At 31.2% G+C, this 24,488-nt stretch overlaps 1 protein-coding gene across 1 annotated transcript; it reads right to left on the reverse strand.

Moving 5' to 3' along the window:
• On the reverse strand, positions 1–24,322 carry LOC145269837 (translocon-associated protein subunit gamma-like). Its single transcript, XM_080125555.1, has 5 exons — positions 24,069–24,322; positions 14,918–15,044; positions 9,907–9,999; positions 7,825–7,956; positions 1–114 (listed from the first exon to the last, which is right to left on the reverse strand). The coding sequence occupies exons 1-5, from the start codon at positions 24,214–24,216 to the stop codon at positions 48–50; spliced, it is 567 nt and encodes a 188-aa protein (XP_079981681.1). The 5' UTR covers positions 24,217–24,322; the 3' UTR covers positions 1–47.
• Positions 24,323–24,488: the final 166 nt, after the last annotated feature.

The raw sequence follows: 24,488 nt of genomic DNA on the forward strand, positions 1-24,488 counted from the left end.
TTATAGGAAATGATTTTTTAATGACATTTTGATTTTGTTAGAAAACGTTATTTTGTGCTGGTCGAGAAGAGAGCAAGCAGTCCAGCCGAGGTGGTCACCGACAACAAATAATTACTGGATATTGGTCAAGGCAAAATAAGTATTTGAAAAGATGAGGTGAAAAAAAAAAAGAAAAAGAAATTAAAACATTAAATCAAGCACATAAAAGAATACAAAGAAAGAAAGAAAAAACTAAAATAATTACAAAAAATAATTAATTCCCCCTCTCCCATATGTAAAAAAAAATAAATAAAAATCATTAATTCCCCCTCTCCCATATGTAAAAAAAAAATAAATAAAAATAATTCCCCCTCTCCCATATGTAAAAAAATAAATAAATAAAAATAATTCCCCCTCTCCCATATGTAAAAAAAAAAAAAATAAATAAAAAATAATTCCCCCTCTCCCATATGTAAAAAAAAAAAAAATAAATAAAAATAATTCCCCCTCTCCCATATGTAAAAAAAAATAAAAATAATTAATTCCCCCTCTCCCATATGTAAAAAAAAAAATAAATAAAATAATTAATTCCCCCTCTCCCATATGTAAAAAAAAATAAAAATAATTAATTCCCCCTCTCCCATATGTAAAAAAAAATAAATAAAAATAATTAATTCCCCCTCTCCCATATGTAAAAAAAAAATAAATAAAAATAATTAATTCCCCCTCTCCCATATGTAAAAAAAAAAATAGATAAATAAATAATTCCCTCTCTCCCATATGTAAAAAAAAAAAAATAAATAAATAAAAATAATTAATTCCCCCTCTCCCATATGAAAAAAATAAAAAATAAAAATAATTACAAAAATAATTTACCCCCCCCCCCCCCCAAGAAAAAAAAATCTGTATGATGCATGTATTTGTGACAAAGCAAAAATATATTCCAAACTTTGCGGAAATCGTGGAGTAGTTTTATTTTTATATAATTAATGGGAATTCGTAGACATACAAAATAATTCAAATTTGCAAGATTTAAGTTATCTCCCTTTATTTTAAATATTTTTCAAAATGGCAAACAATACAGTCCTAAGATAACAAAAACTGATTTTCTTATTTAAAATTTTTTATCAATTTACATAATTTTTGGAATATGATACCTTTGTTTTGTTACGGGTACATACATCGTACAGATTATTCATTTTTTTGTTGTTTTTAATGTAGGGAAAATTCTGGACAAAAACAGAATAGCTAAATAATATGATTTCAAAACGGTCCATAAACTGCACAAGTAGAAAAAAAAAAAAAAAAAATTCTATACTCAGCAAAACTCATGACTTGTTGCTTTAGAGTAGAAAGTTTCCTGACATCTAGGAACCTCAACAGTGAAAAGGTGTGATTTTGATGATTGTTGGATTAGTCACGAGTAGGGCTAGGACAACAGCATATTCTTTTCATTGTTTTGACTCTCGAGTGTGTATCCGTTGATATCTTATATGTTTTTATATAGTGATGTGGTTCTCAGTTGTTTAACTGTGTCCTGTTGTCATAGCGCTAGTCATGATAGGATGAGGAAGCCAAAACACATTGCATTAAAGCACCTGTAAAACATTAAAGCACTTGTAAAACAAGACAGATGCAACATTGTAACGATGGGACGGGGTTGAAGTATAGTTGGTAGTGTAGGATCTATTAGGCTTTAGACACTTTTTTTGGACAATGTTTAAGAGGGAGAGACTAGCGGTAGATGCACCAACTAGTTAGAATATGATTTCTTTTTTTGTCACGACTACAGACTTTTCGTTATTTCATATTCTTTGTTTTTGCTCTATCATTATTTTCATGGAAAGTGCTCGTTTTGGTTTTATGGTCCCCAACCCCTTGCCAGTCTTTCACAAAAAACACAAGTCTAACTACAATAATATTTACAATTTTCTCCACTATCTGTGCCTAAATCGAAACACAGATTCCATGAACAAAGTTTCTTTCCTAGAACTGCCTGTGGAACTCTGTTCCGCTGATCACAATGGAAATCAGTTCCTGTTGAGCCGTCCACCTAAATAATCAAATTATTTCCAACGCTAACAATTACCATGCGGTTGGCTCTATGATTGATGGCTAGCGTACACTCATTAAATCTTATCCTCAAGTTGTTTCAGGTCTTGACAAGTGGTGACTCCCTTGTAAAAAAAAAAATCCGAGCATGTGAGATTTCCCTCCACGAGTGAAAAATTTACTTTCACCATGACTCATGTTTGTACAAAAATTTAAAAATTCAATTGCAAAAAGGGATAGTCTCACATTGCCACATTGAAGAAATTGCATTATAATTCAAAGTTGCAAGAACAGCCTTGTAATGCCTATGATTTCTCATTAAGCACTTTGTTAAAAAAAAAAAAAAAATTATCAATATATGTGACTTTTGGAATATGACGTACATGATATAGCTTTTTTTTCTGTATCTTGCACGTAGCCATGTTTAATTAGGTTGAATTTGACACGTACTAATAAACTTTACTTTAGTGACAACTTCATTGCACCAAAGAGGATTGAAATGTTTTTTTTTTGTTTTACTTTCAGATATGAATTTTCGTTGTCTGATACGTTTTGTGATCTTCTAGTTAAAAACCAAAGAGCTAGCAATCGTTTTTTTTTTAATAGAAAAAGTTAAAAGCAAAGTCGCTAAATAAAGTCTTGAGGTAATATAAAAAAAAATAATTGTGTTAAAAATGTTTCTGATGTTAAATATTATTACACGAGAAGTTAAAGTCAAGTTAAAATTTATTTTATCCATTTAAATTCAACACAATTCCACCCATGTATGGAGTACTGTTGTCACATTTAGGCTGGTGCATCTGCTACTTGTCTCATTCCTGCACAGGGTTCAAAGGAGGGTCGCCAACCTGATAAGTCCTGAACTGTCCGCTAAGCTTCAACCTCTGTCCCATCAATGAAATGTTGCATCCCTCTGCTTGTTTTACAAGTATTTTAATGGTGAATGCTCCGACGAACTACAAGCCCTTGTACTCCCTCAACGTAAATACTGCTGACAAACCCGACAAGATCCACCTCTACAATGTAGCGATCCCTAGATGTAAGAAAGCCTTCAACTCCAATAGTTTCTTCCCCAGAACTGCAAGATATTGGAACTCCCTTCTGGGATTCTGCCTTCCCAAGTGTACTGACATGCAGAAGTTCAAATGTAATGTGAACAAGCATGTTGCTGCTCATCTCCCTACATAATATCCCCGCTCCTCAAGTCCCTGATTGTAGCCTCCTACATCACTGTACCTTGTTTGTGGTGAAAATGGAAAAAAAAAATTAATATGTAAGCATTAAAAATGATTCTTATGTCAAATATTTATACAAGAAGTCATTTCAAGTTAAAATTTATTTTATCCATTTAAATTTGAGAAATGCACCATTCAAATATGTAAGCATTATAAATGATTCTTATGTCAAATATTTATACAAGAAGTCATTTCAAGTTAAAATTTATTTTATCCATTTAAATTTGAGAAATGTACCATTCAAATATGTAACCATTAAAAATGATTCTTATGTCAAATATTTATACAAGAAGTCATTTCAAGTTAAAATTTATTTTATCCATTTAAATTTGAGAAATGCACCATTCAAATATGTAAGCATTAAAAATGATTCTTATGTCAAATATTTATACAAGGAGTCATTTCAAGTTAAAATTTATTTTATCCATTTAAATTTGAGAAATGCACCATTCAAATATGTAAGCATTAAAAATGATTCTTATGTCAAATATTTATACAAGAAGTCATTTCAAGTTAAAATTTATTTTATCCATTTAAATTTGAGAAATGCACCATTCAAATATGTAAGCATTAAAAATGATTCTTATGTCAAATATTTATACAAGAAGTCATTTCAAGTTAAAATTTATTTTATCCATTTAAATTTGAGAAATGCACCATTCAAATATGTAAGCATTAAAAATGATTCTTATGTCAAATATTTATACAAGAAGTCATTTCAAGTTAAAATTTATTTTATCCATTTAAATTTGAGAAATGCACCATTCAAATATGTAAGCATTAAAAATGATTCTTATGTCAAATATTTATACAAGAAGTCATTTCAAGTTAAAATTTATTTTATCCATTTAAATTTGAGAAATGCACCATTCAAATATGTAAGCATTAAAAATGATTCTTATGTCAAATATTTATACAAGAAGTCATTTCAAGTTAAAATTTATTTTATCCATTTAAATTTGAGAAATGCACCATTCAAATATGTAAGCATTAAAAATGATTCTTATGTCAAATATTTATACAAGAAGTCATTTCAAGTTAAAATTTATTTTATCCATTTAAATTTGAGAAATGCACCATTCAAATATGTAAGCATTAAAAATGATTCTTATGTCAAATATTTATACAAGAAGTCATTTCAAGTTAAAATTTATTTTATCCATTTAAATTTGAGAAATGCACCATTCAAATATGTAAGCATTAAAAATGATTCTTATGTCAAATATTTATACAAGAAGTCATTTCAAGTTAAAATTTATTTTATCCATTTAAATTTGAGAAATGCACCATTCAAATATGTAAGCATTAAAAATGATTCTTATGTCAAATATTTATACAAGAAGTCATTTCAAGTTAAAATTTATTTTATCCATTTAAATTTGAGAAATGCACCATTCAAATATGTAAGCATTAAAAATGATTCTTATGTCAAATATTTATACAAGAAGTCATTTCAAGTTAAAATTTATTTTATCCATTTAAATTTGAGAAATGCACCATTCAAATATGTAAGCATTAAAAATGATTCTTATGTCAAATATTTATACAAGAAGTCATTTCAAGTTAAAATTTATTTTATCCATTTAAATTTGAGAAATGCACCATTCAAATATGTAAGCATTAAAAATGATTCTTATGTCAAATATTTATACAAGAAGTCATTTCAAGTTAAAATTTATTTTATCCATTTAAATTTGAGAAATGCACCATTCAAATATGTAAGCATTAAAAATGATTCTTATGTCAAATATTTATACAAGAAGTCATTTCAAGTTAAAATTTATTTTATCCATTTAAATTTGAGAAATGCACCATTCAAATATGTAAGCATTGCTTAAATAAAATCCATCATGGCTGCCTTGCATGGGCAGCATCTAATTTATTTCAATTATCTATCACTTAAAAAAAAAAAATGCTTAAAATGGAAGACAGAGTTATTTCCCTTTGTCATTTTTTTTTTTAAATCCAAAAATAGAATAGAAAAAGAAACGGTGCTTATGTATTATAATCGGATATCTAAATAAAAATGTATTTTCATTAAAAATAATAAAAACACTGTAATTAAGTTTCATGTCGAAATTATAAGAACTCCAAAATTACAAAATTAAGTAGAAAAAAAAAAATTAAAATTTATCAAATAATGCAGTTTAGCGGTTTAACCAATTATATGACAAACTGACTTATCTCCCTTGCTTTTTACTTATAAAATTAGATGACAGACCGATATCTTACAAAATGAATAAATGAAAATAAATAAATAAAATAATATAACAACACGAAATAACCGGCAGATTTGCCGTTTAGTTGTACAAATACCCTCCAACCCTGTTATCAAAAAAAAGGGACACGTTGTGTCGTCACCAATAAATATCCAAAGTTTGTTTACGTATAATTTATTGTAGATTAACCACATTGTTTTACAAATGAAATGATTAAATGTGTTTTATTTAATAATTTAAAAATTTTATTGTAAAATTAAAAATCATAAACATTAAACAATACAAATAATACGTTGTTTAACAAATAAAAAAAGAAATGAAAAATGAAGTTTTAAAATGATTAAATATGTTTCATTTTATAATTAAAAATTTTTATTTTATAATTAAAAATTTTTATTGTATAATTAAAAATTTAAAACATTGAACAATGCAAATAAGATTTTGATTTTACATTTTATATTGTTCTCGGATGCATAGGATGATGCGTCTCCACAATAATTCAATATTTAACTTCATCTTTCATTATTTCTTTTCGAGAACAAAACAAACATTTTATTTATATTGTTTAATGTTTTTATTTTTAAATTATAAAAATAAAACACATTTAATTATTTTAAAACTTCATCTTGCATTATTTCACTTTTTTTTATTTGTTAAACAACGTAATTTTAATTAAATTTTAATCACAGGATTACATTTTCAATAATCACGTAAATATAAACAAACTTTTACGATATTTACACCGGTGTCGACCCAACGTGTCTCTTTTTTTGATAACAGGATTCCAGGCTATTTGTACAACTAAGCAGCAATTCTGCAAAATAACCAACTCTGTTAAAATGGAGTCGACAAATGAACTTTAAAAAATGTTGTTTTAAGCAAAAACAATATCATCATGTCAAAAAACAATATTATCATGTCAAAAATGGTAATACATAAAAAAATAAAAAAGTACGAAAATTTGTTGAGTAGAAAAACTGCTTTTGTGTTTTTAGTAAAAAAAAAAAAAATGTCTTGATATATGGTACAAACATTGGATGCCTTTAATAAAATATTATAAAACTTTGGATGTGTGTTTAAAAAAGATTTCTTTTAATATGTATTTTTAAGCAAAAAGAACAGTACTTAATTGTCATGTTGAAAATAGTAATATATCCAACAATCACAAAAATTCGAGTAGAGTTATTTCTAGTTAAGAGTAATTTTTGAGGAAAATTGCATTTTTCGTAGATAATTTAAAGTAGACCATGAAGAGTGCAGAAACAGGGAACATAACTTAGAAAACATTTTACATTACATTAACGTCAAAGATCAAGAGTGTAGTATCTGTTCTTCAGATGCGGCACTTCCATTTCTCGTTCTCTTTCGGTGGAGGAGAAATCCTTCACGACTGAGACAATTTTTATTTTTGTACCTTTTCTCCACGTTAAAAAACGACCCTAGTGTCTAACTCTGTCCTGTGGGGAGGCATTGTAAATAGGTACATTAACGTCAAAGAAAAAAGTAAATCGTAAGCTAAACGTTTTGGTTTCGATTCTTGGTGGTGGCGCACGAGTCATTTTTTTTTTTTTTATCTTTTTAAATCATACTATATATTTTTTGGGGGGGCGGGGGGGGGGTATAAATACGAAATCTGCATTAATCAAAATATCATATTTAAGCATATTTTACGACCAGGAAATGCCGGGCAGCCTGCTAGTATATATAAGCAAAAATTAGGAAAATTCATTGAGTAGAAAGTTACTTTTTTTTTTCAGTAAAAAACACAAAAGCAGTTTTAGTTTATATTCATTAAGCATGTTCTATGTTCACACCTAGCTTTTAGAAATAATAATTTAGAATTTGAGTTCTTATTCAAAATTCAACCTAATTAATTCATGAAATACACAGACAAAAAGACAAAATAGGGAAAAAAAAACAAAAAAAAAAAACATTGAGAATTCCAGAGCTGCCAAAAGTAAAACCAAGGTTTGTTTTCTGTTCTTTGTAGTTACATAGAACAAAACAAAAAAAATAGATAAAAAAAATAAAATCACAAGGGTTAATGGTTAGCTTGGGAGTTGAATCATGAAAATATTAAAAACCTCCACATATTACTCAAAACAGCCAACAATTCTTTGTCAGGAAGGTCACTCATGAAATGCATGGACAAAAAGACAATAGAAAAAAAAAAGGCATTGAGAAGTCCAGCGTTTCTGTTCTTCATGGTTACATAGAACAAAAAAATTAGATAAAAATTAAATAAAAATCTAAAAAATAAAAAAAAAAATTTTAAATATAAAAATTTTTTTTTTTTAAATTAAAAAAGACGAAAATCAATTTTGAGAAAAAAAGGATACAAAGTTGCGTTCAAACTTTTCAGGAGAAAGAATGAAATGACAATCAGCAACGTGAGATAGAGGGCGTTGTTGTAGAAAATGGAGAAAGTTGTGGCTTCATAATCGGCAACCTCGTTTTTCTTCCAGAGAATTCTGTGTTGGGGAAAGGAAAAGAAATAAAAATGAGAAAACTTAGAAATTCAAATCGAAAACAATCAAGTATCCTTTTTATTCAAATTTGTGGCATCAGGAAAGCGACACTAAATCCAGGTTGATGATCGACAATATCTGCAACAGGGGTTAAATTTACACACAAAAGTGACAGAAAATTGTAGGAAATTTGCATAATTTGTATCCACAGATCATTTCAAGATTTTATAAAATTTTTAAACATTGCAACAAAAAAACTTTGAAGATTCAGATGGTTATATTTACAACCATCTCGCTAGGCAACTTATGGACTAATTTGCATATTTAAATTTCATTTTAAAAACTAAGTAAAAACCTCATAAAAAAAAAAAAAAGACGGTAAGGAGGATTTATCATGACATGAAGTATTATTTGAAATTCAAATCGGAAATATCCCATAATTAAGCATCCTTTTTATTTCAATTGGTGTTTTTTTAGGAAAGCAACAATAAATCTTGGTTTGGCTTGCCGGTCGACAATATCAGTATCAGACAGAGGTGGAGGTACAAACATAAAGTGGTTCGGTTGATGTGGCTTGGGTTTTATTACAATAGCAATACCAGACACCCCCCCCTTTTTTCTTTACATCGATGAAACTCAAATTGAGAATTATTAAAAAAAAAACAAAGAAATATGGTCTTTAATTTTTTAAAATCAGTCCATTAGAACTAGAGCTATGACACCATTCAAAGTATCAAACGTGTGGTTCACTGGACATTTTGGCTTAAGTCAGTCCTATTCAAATGCATGTAAGCTTGTAACTGAAAATGGAAGGAAATTTGCATAATTTACAGACTAACCCATCTTTAAAAAAGCTGTATCTTCAAATCTTAAGATAAAATTTGGAACATATGAAGGTTCACAGCTTTATGACCATCTCACTTGGTAACTTGCATACTAATTAGTATATGTAAGTTTCATTCATTCAAGTCAAGAGAAAGCGCCAGAGAAAAAAAAAAATTATATAAATATGTTTCCACAAATGACGGCGGGGTCCTTAACAAATTCGTCCACGCAATTCCGAACACCACCGCTGAATCGACACACCACACCACAAACAAATACCGTTGAATCGACACATACATTCCCAAGCAGGACTGTACAATCTCACCGAATCAACATTATTTACTCCCCCAAATAGATCTCGATATAAAATAGAGATGTCAGCTTTCTCAACAATAACTACATAAGATTAAACCATGAAATACCTAAACATCAATTAAACTTAAACATGGATTCCATGAACAAAGTTTCTTTCATAGAACTGCACGCCAGTGGAACTCTTTTCTATTTCCCTGCTTTCCATATGGACATCTTCAAGTCCAATGTGAATAAGTTCTTGATGAACCATCGCCTTAAATAATCCAATTTACCAAATCTAAAGTAGCTGAGCAGCAGCTTAGTTCCCACTAGTTTTGACAAATAACAGGGTCCTGAATAGAAACGTGTGCTCTATCTACACCATCCTGGACCAGAGATTAAGTGAAAATTCCATGTGCAGAGTTTTTTTTCCTAGAGCTGCTCATCTGTGGCACATAATACAACGAAGCTGCTTCCTGGCTGACTATGATATGGTTGTTTTCAAATTCAACATGAACAGGTTCCTTAAAAGCTGTCTAAAATAAATTAGCAAATTTCCATTACGACACACATTAATACTTATCCTTGAGCGGCCTCCAAGCCTTGATGAGTGGTGACTAAATGATGTAGGAAAAAAAAAAAAAAAAAAAAAAAAAAAACTTTTTTTTTTAAGAACAAGGTTAATGCCAGATGAAAAAAAAACAAAAAAAAAACACTCAAACATTTTTTTCTCAACATTCAAGTCAGAGATGCAAGCTGGCAATTTGTGTAGGAGCCGTTGCTTTTTTTTTCTAAGCCAAAAAAAAAATAAATAAATAAATAAAAAAAATAAACCTCTCATCTTTTTCTTTTTTGTTCATCTTTTTATCTTCTGCAAGTTTCTTCATCATTTCCATGCTGACAGCAGCCTCTCTTTTTTGGGCAACCCTATAAAGATTGATAGAAAAAAAAAAAAAAAAAAAAAGTCAAACACACCTGACAAAAGGAATTATAACAGATACTTCAGCTGACACAAGAACGCGATACATGTAAAATATTTTATACAGATATTAAAAATTTATAAATCATATAATTATAAAATAAATATTTAATAATAAAACAAGCCGAGCATGCGGGATCCTCCTTCACGGGTGAAAAATGTACTTTTAGCATGACTAATGTTTGTGCAAAATTTTTTAAAAAATACGAAACGTGATTATTGAGAAACGTGCGAACAAATGAATTGATGAACGATTCGGGGAGCAATTTTACACTTCTAATACCTCCTAGTGGGGGCAACCAGAGTTATCCTGGAAAATCCGCTGGCAAAAATTTACTTTCACCATGACTAATGTTTGTACAAAAATTTTAAAGTCAAAGGCGTGGTTATTGAGAAAAGTGCAAACAGATGAACAGTAGTGAATTACTAAGGCTAATCACTCCTTTGTCGATGGAACCAATAAATCTGGCAAAACTAATCTCATCCACTAGAAAGGCATTAATTACCATTTTATTTGGTCGAGCTCATTGCTCAGACCAATGTGACTCTCCTCAAGCTTCCTAGTCTTCCATCAGTTGCTCCTATCTTCAGGATCACAGTTGTCATCATGTACAATCTGTACGTGGATCTCGGTCGTCCTATGCTTGTGTGCCAGCGTTGGGGAGTCCACAGCAATACATTTCTCACCAGTTCTTACTTGCTCCTCTGGCAATGACTGGCAAATTGTAGACCTTGCTCCCTAATGGTAGTAAATATAGCAGGTAGGTTGCCATAAAGTTGCTGCTTCGTGAGATGATCTTATCAGGATATATTTACACTTGGATGCTATGAACAGTGTGAAGTGACGTCTAACTTTCTTTCCCATCTTTTGATGAATGTCCAGATTGTAGCACCGTAAACAAGGACAGACTCCACCACTGCTCTGAAGAACTGCCTTTTCAGTTTGTCAGTTAGAGCAAACCAATGTTGTATATAAGTTTAAATGCCTTCTAGGAGAATGTAACTCCCATAATAATAATAATAATAATACACACATTGGATATACAACAACAACATTATCCCGCCGGCTTACTATGCATTTAACTAACACCAGTGCCATACATCAACATTTACGTAACTGCCCCCCCCCCTCGGATGCCTCCTTTCAGTCTCGAAAAACAAAGGATACTCCCTGCAGGGGCAGCTGTGTATGTAATTGTGAGGCAAGGGTTGCGCAATCTCCAACCACACCTCTCCTGAATTGGCATTGTTTGAGTCCAGTGGCAAGGAGAAGTCCATGACAATTAGAAACAATGCCGAGATAAGCGGAGAGCACATACAGCACCTGGAAGTCACAAATGGTCATCCATTTAGTACTGATCAGGTTCAACGTTGCTTAACTTTGGTGATCCAATGTGTCAACGTGATTATGCCGTACATACACCCCGTGCCAGAATTTTATGCAAATCGATATTTTTGTTCTAACTCCAATAGTTTTCAATGAAAATTTGTGAAACTTTGCACGTTATACGGCAACGCTAATGCATGCACAGATATAAAATTTTAAGCTGATCTGCGCAATAGCGAACAAACGGCAGCCATTTTGATGACTTGGAGAGGGAGGAGTAACTATTCTGTACTTTCACATAATGAAAGATATTGTGAAAATTGAATTTAACTTGAAAATATCTAAAAGATAACACGATCTGTATAATTATCGAGAGATGTATGCAGAAGAAAAGACTTTGATGACATCGCCACGGTGAATGAACGGATGAGAATTCTTGGGTTAGATGCAGAACAGTTGAGGTAGCAGGTTCAGTTCATAGGAGAAGACAGAAAAACATGAGCGGATGAAATAAAAATGGATACAAAAGATAAATAAAGACCTGGCCAGAGATAGGTTAGTTCCGAAGTCAATTTCTTCAAGCCATCCAATGCATGGCAGCAATGATGCCTCCATTCAGTCTCAAGAGACAAAGGATACTCCCTGTTAAAGCAGCTGCACTTATAATTGTGAAGCAAGTGTTGCACAATCACAGCCACACCTTTTCTGAAATAGCACTGCTCAAGTCCAGTGACAGGGAGAGTTCCAGGACGACTGGAAACAATGCAGAGATAAGCAGAGATTACATACAGTATTGGGAATTCCCAGATGGTCACCCATTTTATTACTGACCAGGCTCAACATTGCTTAACTTCGGTGATCTAACGGGAACCAGTGTGTCAACTTGATTATACTGTCCTGGCAGCAGGTAAAACATACTATGTCTCAGTTCATCATCAATTTAATATCTGTCCGGCAGCAGGTAAAACAGACATTAAGCTGATGATGAACGGAGTCATATTTTCCGTGCAATAGTTAACCTATTACGACTTTAATTTAATAAAATAAACTGTCTACTGTTCTTTTGTTGATCAACTTGTGGGAAGTCATAACAGCGGTCCTCCAAACACGTGGCTAGAAATGCATCAATTGTCAAAAGGTCACAATCTAATTTCTTAACTCGGGATGCTTTTATAAAGCTTATCTTCCCCATTTTCATGTGTGCGGCAAGATTTTGCGAGACCACAGCTAATAAAACCACAGGCGCCATCTTTAATCTCTTTTTATCGCTCGACACACACACGTGGTAAGATTTCTGTTTTCTTAAGACAACATCGACTAAAGGAGAATCTAGTAAGCAGTGTGATGTATGCAGGTGAAAGCTGAGGATTGAGGACGTGTTGCATAGAGCGAAATGATAGGAGACGTCATACGAGTCTTGAAGAAAGGTTTAAATCTGAGTTTGTACAGATTTTTCAATGTCTGTTTTTGAGGACTTTTCGAAGTTTTTCAAAGCCTTCTCCAGACAAAATTCAAGGTTTCAAAGCAAAATTTGGGGTTTGTTTTACAATCCACAGCAATTCAAAAAGTTCAGGTCGTCATTCGAGAGTCCAGACTGTGCAAAGAAAGTTTATTTTTAAGGCTGAGTGGTGGGGGGGGGCATTTTTAGCTATTGCGGCTGCCACTACTACTCCTCTTTTGTGCTCTCACAAAAAATTAAATTATAAATGAAAACAAAAATAGAGGGAGCATTTAACCCCCACAAAAAAAAAAAAGGGGGGGGGGCATAACTCTTGTATCTTACTACTACCATGGAATTTCAGAACATTGGTTTTTAGTTTCAATATTTAAAAAACATTTTAATGGTATTTCTATTAACACGCATATGAACTGATTAAAAATAAACTTAGATGAATGTAAAAAACATATAGCGATTTTTTTTTTTTTACCCTATAAAATCTATTTTAACTGGCTATTTTTTAAAATTTTTGTATTTTATTGTTTGTTGTTATTCTTAAAATTATTTATCGATGGTTTTTGCTTTTAAAATTATTTATCGTTGATGTTTAATGTTTTTTTAATTGTTTGTTTCTTAAATTCATATTCCGTTTTATCAGTATTAAATTGTATATTGCTTTAAAATTACTTAATTTTACATAGATAATATTTATATTGAATAAATTACTTAATTTTACATAGATAATATTTATATTGAATAAATTACTTAATTTTACATAGATAATATTTATATTGAATAAATTACTTAATTTTACATAGATAATATTTATATTGAATAAATTACTTAATTTTACATAGATAATATTTATATTGAATAAATTACTTAATTTTACATAGATAATATTTATATTGAATAAATTACTTAATTTTACATAGATAATATTTATATTGAATAAATTACTTAATTTTACATAGATAATATTTATATTGAATAAATTACTTAATTTTACATAGATAATATTTATATTGAATAAATTACTTAATTTTACATAGATAATATTTATATTGAATAAATTACTTAATTTTACATAGATAATATTTATATTGAATAAATTACTTAATTTTACATAGATAATATTTATATTGAATAAATTACTTAATTTTACATAGATAATATTTATATTGAATAAATTACTTAATTTTACATAGATAATATTTATATTGAATAAATTACTTAATTTTACATAGATAATATTTATATTGAATAAATTACTTAATTTTACATAGATAATATTTATATTTTATATTGAATAAAGTTCAGTTTCAGTATTAATCGAACTGTTTCTTTTTCTTCTTAAAAATGTTTTATTGCTCCTTTTTCAAATGGCCCTCATATAGTCTGACAGTCTGACAAATCTTACCTACATTGCCTGCAGGCATTCTCAGTTAACAGGCCTTCTTCTTACTCTCGGTGGCCATGATTTAACCCCACAAAAAAAAAAAAAGGAGGCATAACTCTTGTATCTTACTATGCGATTTAAAAACATTGGGTTTTAGTTTCAATATTTAAAAAATATTTTAATGGTATTTTTTATTAATACCACTGTACCAACACATATATGAACGGATTAAAAATTAAAAATAAACTTAGATGAATGTAAAAAACATATAGCGATTTTCTTTTTTGTTTTTTTTTTACGCTATAAAAACTATTTTAATCGGCTAAAGACCCAGAAAAGAACTTTGAATGCTACAGTTTCGGTTATGATGGCACCCAAAATACTTTTTTTTTTTTTTTTAATTTTTGAAATCACGACTATAATATATATACAAAATCTGGACAAATTAAAATATCATATTTAAGCGTATTTTACGACCAGGAAAAGCCGGGAACAAATATCACGAGAACTAAATGTTTTGGATTCAATTCTAGCTGATGGCACCCGTCAATTTTTTTTTGTTATCACTACTACAATAAATATGAAATCTGTATAAATTAAAATATCATATTTAAATGTATTTTACGACCAGGCAATGCCGGGTGGCCTGCTAGTAGACTAAATAATTAGCAGCGAAGGGAGAGAAAAAGAAAGAGTACTTACTTGTGTTTCAACACAAACTTAACATTTTTGTATGCAAACGCAACCAAATAACTACTGAGGAAGGTCCCCAACACAAAAAGTATGGCCGACTCGTATGCATCCATTTGATGAATTCTCCAAAACAACCCTGCAAAAAGGGAAAGTATAAATTTAGGGAAAAAAAAATAAGCATATGACGAGAATAATCACGTTCGTTGACAGTTTTTTTTTTGTTTTTTTTAACTATTTTTTTTTCAGACTAAAAACAAGGCACAGTGCCACCAAGTCGTAAGGGGCTACTATTTAGGACCAGATTTGCCATGATACTATGTAGGGAGTTGGGCAGCGAGATGTTTGTTCACATTACACTTGAACTTCTGCATATTAGTACAGTCAGGGAAACAGGTGCCTGGGAAGGAATTCCAAAGTTTAGCAGTTTGAGTAAAGAAGTTATTGGAATAAAAGACTTTTACAGTATCTAAGGATCTCTACAGCATAGGGGCGGGATTTTGCTGCGTGTCAGGTTTGGGGAGGGGGGGGTATTTACATTGAGAGGATACTAGTGTTTTGAGTTCGTTAGAGCATTTACCATTAAAGTACTTTTAAAACAGGCACATTGATGCTACATTTTGGTGATGAGGCAGAGATTTCTCGTTAGATCACCAAAGGTAAGGTTCAGTATAGTCAGTACTAAAATGGGTGACCATGTGAAAATACCAGGTGCTGTATGTAGGAGAACGTTGACACCTCCCCGCTAAAACCGAAGAAAAAAAAAAAAAGGACCTAACATAATCATCTCCCCTGACCGGGATAGATATGCGACTAGGGACAGATTGTGAATTTAATAATTCACCCTTGACATTTCCTTCTTTGGAGGAAGCTGGTTCAACCCATCCAGGGTGAATGCCACTGGCTATATAATGAGAAATGCTTTGAAAAATCTCTACAGATTTTTTTTTATTAGTGATCTTGGCTTCTTTCAGCATATCTTATTTTCATCAATGACATCTTCAACTTAGAACAAATATATATTTAACAAAAAAACAAAAAAACAAAAAAAAAAATACTCAACATAAGTTTATAACTATAACAAAAACATGTAAAGTCATCTAGGACATCGTAACGCAACGCTTAATGCACTCAACCATAGTACATATGGTCAGAGGTTCAAATCCTAGCACAGTCAAGTTACACTGACAATCAGTAGAACTGTAAAACGCATTTTAAATTACTGTTTTATATATTATATAATCTATAATATAAATCTCACCTGTCTGTTTAAATGTATGTATGTTTGTATGTTTGCCTAAAACTTTCGACAGAGGTGACGGATTTTCACGAGATCGGTATACTTTTGAAGCTCGACCCTTCGGATGACAAATGCTGAAAAATTGGCCAAAAACATTAATTCCTACACCCTCAACTGGGTAGTTCTCTACAGGGAGGGTCATTTTTTTGCTGAAATCTTTTGCAAGTCATTCAACCCTTGATATTGCAGAAAAGACGTTATTTCGACTGCCTGTGACATCACAACCACAGTTGGCACTTCAATAAAACCGTTTGTTTTTTTCACCTCTTTTTCCTCTGACGCGTTACGGGTTGGAGCCTGCTTACTATTACTATGTTTTTTTGCTTTTTTGTTCAACCAACACCCTAACACACCTTCACTTTTCAACCTTCACGTCATGGGTTCGTGCCTGCCTGCCTTTTTTTGCTCAACACACACATCCAAACACACAAGATCCCTGAAACAGTGTTTCATGGTAAACAACTGATGATCCCTTGAAAAATAAATTATTGGTATTATAGTAAATTCGAGAGCGAGTTGATGCAGTGATTAAATGACTTACTGACTAGATGGTTTTCTAACGAATGATAATTTTTTTTTTTTTTGTATAGTTTTAAAGGTTAAAAACTTAAAGACTATATATATATATATATATATATATATATATATTAAATTTTAGTCCTTCAATGAATTTAAAAATTTATCACGTGAAATGTTTGAATTTCAAATCAAAAGATCTTTATTATTCTATGTAAGACAAAGAATACGTTAGAAATATTTTAACTCCTTATCCTATAGGGTTTCGATGTCCATCATCTCTTCAGAGGTTGGTTGGTTGTTTTTGTTTTACGGCATATCAACATTTTTCAGGTTATTTAATGCCGAATCTAGTTATTTTGAGGAACGATTTTTAATGAAGTATATTTGTTTTTTAAGTCGGATTCTATTCAACCCATAGTTGGGACCCTAACAGGTACTACCACTCCAGGTCAGAGTGGACCCGGGAGCAATGGCAATTAAAGTGTGGCTCCACACTCCCCAAGGCCCGCAAGGTGGGGCCTCACCATCAGATATAGTTTAACGTCATATTCAGGACCATCTCTTCAGAGGAGAAAATATTAGCAAATAGTTATAATGGTTTACACCGAAGGTTAAAATATTTCTAATGTATTTTTTGTCTTGCATAGAATTAAAAAAAAAAAATCTTAACCCTTTACCGTCATAAATTTTTTATGAATTTATGCTCGTGACTCACGAAAAGAAAAAAAAAAAAAACATTACCAAAATCGCAGCTGTAAGGTGGCACACCCGCACATGATGGAAGTGGAGGCCCTAAATATCAGAAAGTTTTCTTCTCTTATAGCTTCTTCCCTAGAAAGGCTAGGCATTGGAATTCCCTTCCTGCTACCTGCTTCCCTGACTGTACTGATATGCAGAAGTTCAAATGTAACGTAAACCAGCATCTTGTTAATCTTTTCTAGGTACCAATTAGTAACCCTTACGTTCAAGTGGCAATATGCCTTGTTATGGGCGAGAAAAAAAAAAAAAAAAAAAAATGGACCATGCTGAAATAATGTTATTTATTATTTAAACCCATTCATAACATGGTGTGGGCGTTTTTGTGAAGTATTCTGTACTTTCACCCAACAATAAACAAAAGAGTAAAAATTGAATATATATATATATATATATATAAACGACAAAACGGCCGCATGCGTTTTTGTATGTCCCGCAAAGACTTTTTTTGCAGGGGTTTTCGGGGGGGGGGGGGGGTTCTATTCTTTAGAACTTTTTATATACTCCCTAGATCATAATATCTACGATTTGCGAACGGACGTCGTGTCTAGATTTATTTTGATCAACTTTTATAAAATTCACGCTATTTCTTCCTCTCACGTATTTGTTTGGCTTTTTTATATAGAAGCAAAACTAAATCGAAAGCACCTACCTGGCCTTTCGTGCCAGGACGTCCAGAAAGCAATCAGCTTTGATCAATGTCGTGGAAACAATTGCTATTCATTTGGACACTCCCTTTTTGTGGGGAGCTGGTTTTTCCCCCCACATCATGGCGAAACAAATAAATGAAACGGCGGAAAGCTGAACTGGCCTCCAGCCAACGTTCGTTTCTGCAAGTCAACTTTCTGATTGAAATTGCTAAATTTGAAAGCTTTTCACTTCCTAGTGTAGCGGTAAAATGTCACGTTTTCTTTCACTTTCTTTTCCGCCTTCGGGTTCGTCATAGTTTTCTTTTACAAGACTACAAACACCCAGGCAACGCTAGGTACCCCTGCTAGTATATATATATATATAAAATAAAGTTAACAAAGCAAAATTTATCAAGAAAAGCCCAACAGTATCAAGGGAAGCAAAAAAACAATATTAAATGACAGATGAAGATTAAAAAGTTATAATTTTATTATATCAATAGAATAAGGAATAAAAAATTTTTTTTACTTCTCTCCCACTGCAAGAACATAAGACGCCAGGGTCAGAAAGTAGGATTGAGAAGTCAGCGCTCCCGAGAAGGGGCATTCAGACCTGCAAAAAGTGCCTGGGCAGCTCTGTCAGTATTTCTAGGTAAAGGTGCCTCAGGCGATTAGCATTAAACTAATTCTTTTCCAAAGAGAGAAGGTAAGGTGTGAGAAGGTGGACCTCCTAGAACTGCACAGAACTTGCTCCTACTGCAAAATCAACAGGGACCAGATCATTACAGGAATTGTCTAATCTCGGTTGATTTTAGGGGGCAAGGATAAAAATCCCTCGCCGAGTTAAGGGAAAATTTTAAAAAATCCTCTTTAGGCCATGGCATTTCAAAGCTAAAGTCAAGATTTTAGACTTATCTCGATATGTTTAATAAGGAATTCACCTCCCTCCCCTAAGAATATACTCACTCAACAATTCCTATCAATATAAACTTGTCCAAATCTTTAAATAAGTTTACGATTGATACCAACTTTTAATTATTTTTTACCGTTTTTTATCCTGTTGCTTCATTCTCATTTCATTTTTAAACGTCATTAAGCCAGTTTTTTTTTAGTTTTTTTTATTTGCATTTTGTGTAATTCTGGCCCTTCTCTTCTGACGAGAAGCATTTGGCTTCAAAATACCATGGCCTAAAGAGTTTTTTTTTTTCTTTCTTATTTTTTTCTGTAACTTTTCTTTATTGTTCTGATGATATAAAGTTATAACTTATTCCTCATCTTTCATTCAATATTTATATATACAGGGTGGGCCAAAATAAGGGTCCTATTTTTAAAAATTCATAAATTCATGTAAGTTTTAAGAAGTGTTTTTCGGCCAAAATTTGTTTTGTTTATTTCAAAAAAATCTCGGAAGGGTCAGTCTACACACACATAAAGTTTGGTGAGTTTAACTTTTATTTTGTGGAAGTTATTCTAATTTAAAGATAGGACCCTTATTTTGGCCCACCCTATATATGAGAGAGAGAGAATTAGACCTGGAGTCTAAAGAGCAAAGTTTATTTTAATGTATTAATATTTAAAAAAACATTGCTCAGAGTAATGCAGATACATAATAAGCTCAATAGATATTTTTATCCTAGAGCTATATTAATATCAAGTATGAAGATTGATAATTGTAAATTATGAATCGGTTTCAAAGGGAAAAACAAATAAAATTGAGCGTACGATCATTTCGAAAACGACATTCATTATATTCAAATTGACAATAAACATTCACAATAATTGACAAAGGCTTTGTTTTCGAACATAATCTCATCAGCAATTATTGTCAATTTTAATAAAATGAATATCGTTTCCGAAACTATCGTACACTCAATTTGATTTTGTTTGTTTTTCCTTTTTAAACCAATTCATAGTTTATCTTTATAATATATATATATATATATATATATATATATAAGTTTAGTGGTTAAAGTTAAATTCTGAAAATCAAAATATAAACATTCGAGTTAAAAATTTATCGCTTGACACAAGGAATATATAGAGGGGAGTTATGTTAATTTCCTTAATCCATTGATTTTCAAAAATAGCTCATATCATCAGAGGAAATGAAATGCGGTTAGCAAAATGTTCAGATGTGAATAAACACGTATTTTGCTTTTCAGCACATATATTGAAAATGTTATTTGAATGGTGAATAATAGTTATAGGAAAGGGAATTTCATACAACCTGGGTAGTCAATTATCGGAAGGAGTTCAATATTTTCTGGGGTATTATTAACTATTATTATATATATATATATATATATATATAATACCCCAGAAAATATTGAACTATTTCCGATATATATATATATGACGAGAATAATGGAAAATTAAATTATTATATTACATTATATTAAAATATATTACATTATATATGCGTATACATATATCGGGTTTGTTGCAAAGAATCCCACCAAAGTGTTTGATTATAAAGAGAATTTGATAATATTTAGTTAAAAATGTTACAATAGATCAGATAAACATTGGTACCATCAGTTTCAAATCAGATATTAAGAGGACCAGTTTATGGCCGATAATATTGAATTCTCTTCAACCTTTGTTTATAAGGGTTCTCACTGGAAATGGCGACTACACTTTATTTTCATTTATGATTCTTACTTTGTTTTATCTAATTTTTTGTTTCCTTTATGTAGGTTTATGAATTTATTTGGATTTATTTTCTAGCAGTCTCGTAAAATGTGAAACTTACAGTTTTGGGGTGGCAAGTTTGGGGAAGATCTGGGTTTTAAAACATCTTTCACTAAATTATTTTTAACATTAAATAAATCAAAGGAAAAGGCATTTTATACAACCTGGGCAGTCACTTATTGGAAGGAGTTCAATATTTTCCGGGATATTACTGCCAGGTCGGAAGAATAGTGACCCAGGGGAAAAGGCAGTAATCCCATATAACAAGAATATTTGGTTGCTCCATACTGTTATTCCAAAGGATATAAGAAGCGGCCATATTCGTTGGTGATTTAAATACGTTTTTGAAAATCCATGGATTAAAGAAATTGACATAACTCCCTTCTATATATTCCTTGTGTCAAGCAATAAATTCTTAACTAGAATTTATGTGTTTATATTTTGATTTACAGAATTTAACTTTAACCACTAACCTTAAATATTGCTCTATTTATAAATATTGAGCTTTACCTTTTTGGCTAGGATCATCCTGAAAGTATTACCTCAATGTAATAACTGACAGGATATTTCACTTGATCTTTAATCTGTGACTTTTCTCACTCATATATATATATATATATATATATATATATATATATACACACACACAGAGTCAGTAAATGGCATAACTACCAATTGTTGTTTTGGGTAAAAAAAAAAAAAAAAAAAAAAATCCAAATATATACGAAATAAATGTTACCAAAGGCAAACAAAGTTACTTTATTTGGTTTTAATCGTTTTACTCGCTTTAAAACATTTGGTTCAAAAAACAATATCGAGTATTATGTGAGGAAATTAAAAATGGCCGTGAATTAACACCTAAATATTTGAAGTCTTGAAAATGACTTAAAAAAAAAAAAAAAAAAAAAAAAAAATTTGTATTTTTAAATACAGTAAATATTACCTTACACTACAACAGAATGCTGACCACGAATTTGATAAACAAACCCATCACAAATTTACTATTTGCATGGTATTAACTCCTGGACCTGGGAACTATTTTGTACCATCCCACTGCCATCTTTAACGCTACGGCCGAATGCGCGGTAGTGTTTTCTTACATGATGCTTGCATGCGCACGTGCGCGTGGTAAAGTAACTTGTCACACCGCAGAAGAATATTTAGCGGACATTTGAAATAAGTTAAGAAAAAATGTGGTTCACTGTGTCATTACATAATTTTTTAGATAAATTAAAAACTAAGTTTTTACAAAAACATTGTTTTTTGTTCTTTTTTATTATGAGGTGGTATTCACTTATAACACTTAGCAGGTGCTTATGCAGTTTAATTAACTGTTTGGGAGGAGGGAGTTGAGGGAGCGGCTGTGGTAAAGTACTTATGAAAACTTAATTTTTTAGATCAATTAAAATGCATTTTGTTATTTCAAATGTCCACTAAAGATTCCTCCGCGGTGTGACAAGTCACTTTACCGCGCACAAACATATCATATAAGAAAACACTACCGCGCGCTCGGCGATAGCATTAATGAAGGTGGTGAGATGGCACAAAATAGTTCCAAGATCCATATAATATCATGCAAACGGTAAATTTGCGACGGGTCTGATTATCAAATTCATTGTCAGCAACCTTGAATACCTCTAAAAAACAGATTAGTGGTCGGTGTTCTGTTGTAGCTTAAGGTAATATTTACCAAAAATACTGTTAGAAAACCATCCAAAATGCCACGGTAACATGTTGGGTTCGTTCCTAATAATATTTTTTGTATATTTATAATTTTTTTATTTTTAACTCATTATCGAAACTTAATATTAGGTGTCAATTTGCGGCCATTTTTTTCGTTCTCCTCTAACGCTAGACATGTTTTTCAAATAAACGTTTTAAAGCAAAACTAAAAAGTTTTCCAGATAGGTAGAAGAGTAACTTATTTTACCTTTGATAACATTTATTGATACCTATGCATTTATGTTACCGTGCTAAAATAATGTCATTTAGAAAGCCATTCTTAACACATTGAGGAGGAATTTTATAACTATTCTGAGCGAACCTGAACGAGCTTTCACATGAACACAATGATATCTGCATATTCCTCATATTTTTAAGATTATTATATCCAAAAATTATGAAAATCCATAATGTAGGAAATTATTTATTAAAGAAAGAATGATGAAAACGATCGTAAAACACAGAGTTCAAAAGGGAGGTAATTTTCCGTTTTGATTTAAACAAGATGGCGATTAAAGTTTTTTTTTTTTTTTTAATTAAATAATTCAGTAATATTCAGGTAATTTCAACTACATATTTTTTTCGGTATTTTTTTACGACCTGCCCCAGCAATAAACACCCCCAATCACCCCATGTTAAGAACGGCTTACAGAATAAACACTCTCCCAACCTCCTCATGTTAAGAACGGCTTCCGAGGTTGGAGGGGGGTGTTTATTCCGAAAGCCGTTTTTAACATGGGAAGGTTGGAGTGTTTATAATAAGCTGGAGCAGTGGTGGAGCACGTCGTAAAAATTGACCTTTTTTCTTTTTTTTTTTTTAGCTCAAACAAGGTGCTATTGTGATGTAGGCCAGATTTATAGTTTTTTTTTTTTTAATCTGAAAACTCAATTTATCGACTACAGAATCTCGTCCCAAAGTGCCCATATAGTTGTTATGAATAGGGATGTGACAACAGCATATTCTTTTTATTGTTTTGACTCTGGAGTATATAACCGTTAATATCTTATATATTTTTTTATATAGACTGATGTGGTTCTCGGTTGATTAACTGTGTCGGATATATACCAAAGAGTCAAAACGATGAAAAGTATATTCTGCTGTCACAGTCCTAGTGACGTATTTGAATTTTTTTTTTTTTTACCACGTTTTGAAATCTGGATTGTAAACCATCCGAAATTATCTACTCAACCAAATTTCGTAATTTTTCTCTCTTTATAAATATTTTACATCTTCCGATATGACAAGTATTGTTTTTGTTTAAACGAACATAAATAAAATACCGATGTAGTCTAATTATAAACCATCTATTTTTTTAAATTATTTTTAAACAAGGATACGAAAAAAAAAATACACAAAAGAAAGCTTAAAGTAAAATTTTTAATTATAAAAATAAATAAATGCCGGATTACGATTATTATTAATTATTTTAGACTGAAAAGTTTAATTAAAATAAATCATAAAATCAAAACATTGTTTTGTGTTTTGTTCGGTAACTTTAAAAGATGACGTGGCAGAGGGACACGTTATTTTGGGGTTTCGACTTACAGATTGGAATGACGGAAATAATCATGGCGTTGCCATAAAAAAGCGCCGATGATTTCGTGGAGACATTTCGGCTGAAATCCTGCAACAGGAGTTCCTCCTCTCTGGTCAGTTTGTGGTGTTTCGAGCTTTGACCGTGACCGCCGGGCATTTTTGGACCTTTAGCTTTCTGGTGTGCTGTCTGCAATGGTGTAATTTAAAAAAGAGAGAAAGAAACCGGAAGTGAGGTTGCCTCGCCCTCTATCGGTCAACAGGAAAAGGCAAAACAATCAAGGGCAGATAACCCATTAATCTTATTTTATTATTATTATCTTCTATATATTAATAGGATAGCCTTTGCGTTAGTTATTTATTTTGTGTATCACGCTTACACCCGAGTGAATGTCGTCAAATTGTTATGGACTTCCATTTCTTGTCATAAAT

Source organism: Euprymna scolopes, chromosome 45 (genome assembly GCF_053919585.1).
Source record: "Euprymna scolopes isolate OS-2025 chromosome 45, ASM5391958v1, whole genome shotgun sequence".
Classification (NCBI taxonomy): domain Eukaryota; kingdom Metazoa; phylum Mollusca; class Cephalopoda; order Sepiida; family Sepiolidae; genus Euprymna; species Euprymna scolopes.

Bases quoted from the DNA above. Each gene is read 5' to 3' on its own strand.
- LOC145269837 (XM_080125555.1), bottom strand. From the start codon at position 24,216: ATGCCCGGCGGTCACGGTCAAAGCTCGAAACACCACAAACTGACCAGA. The intron at 10,000-14,917 runs GTAAGTACTCTT...CAATCTTTATAG, and splicing joins AAGTTTGTGTTGAAACACAA to GGTTGCCCAAAAAAGAGAGG. The intron at 7,957-9,906 runs GTTTATTTTTTT...TCCCCAACACAG, and splicing joins AAAAAAGAAAAAGATGAGAG to AATTCTCTGGAAGAAAAACG.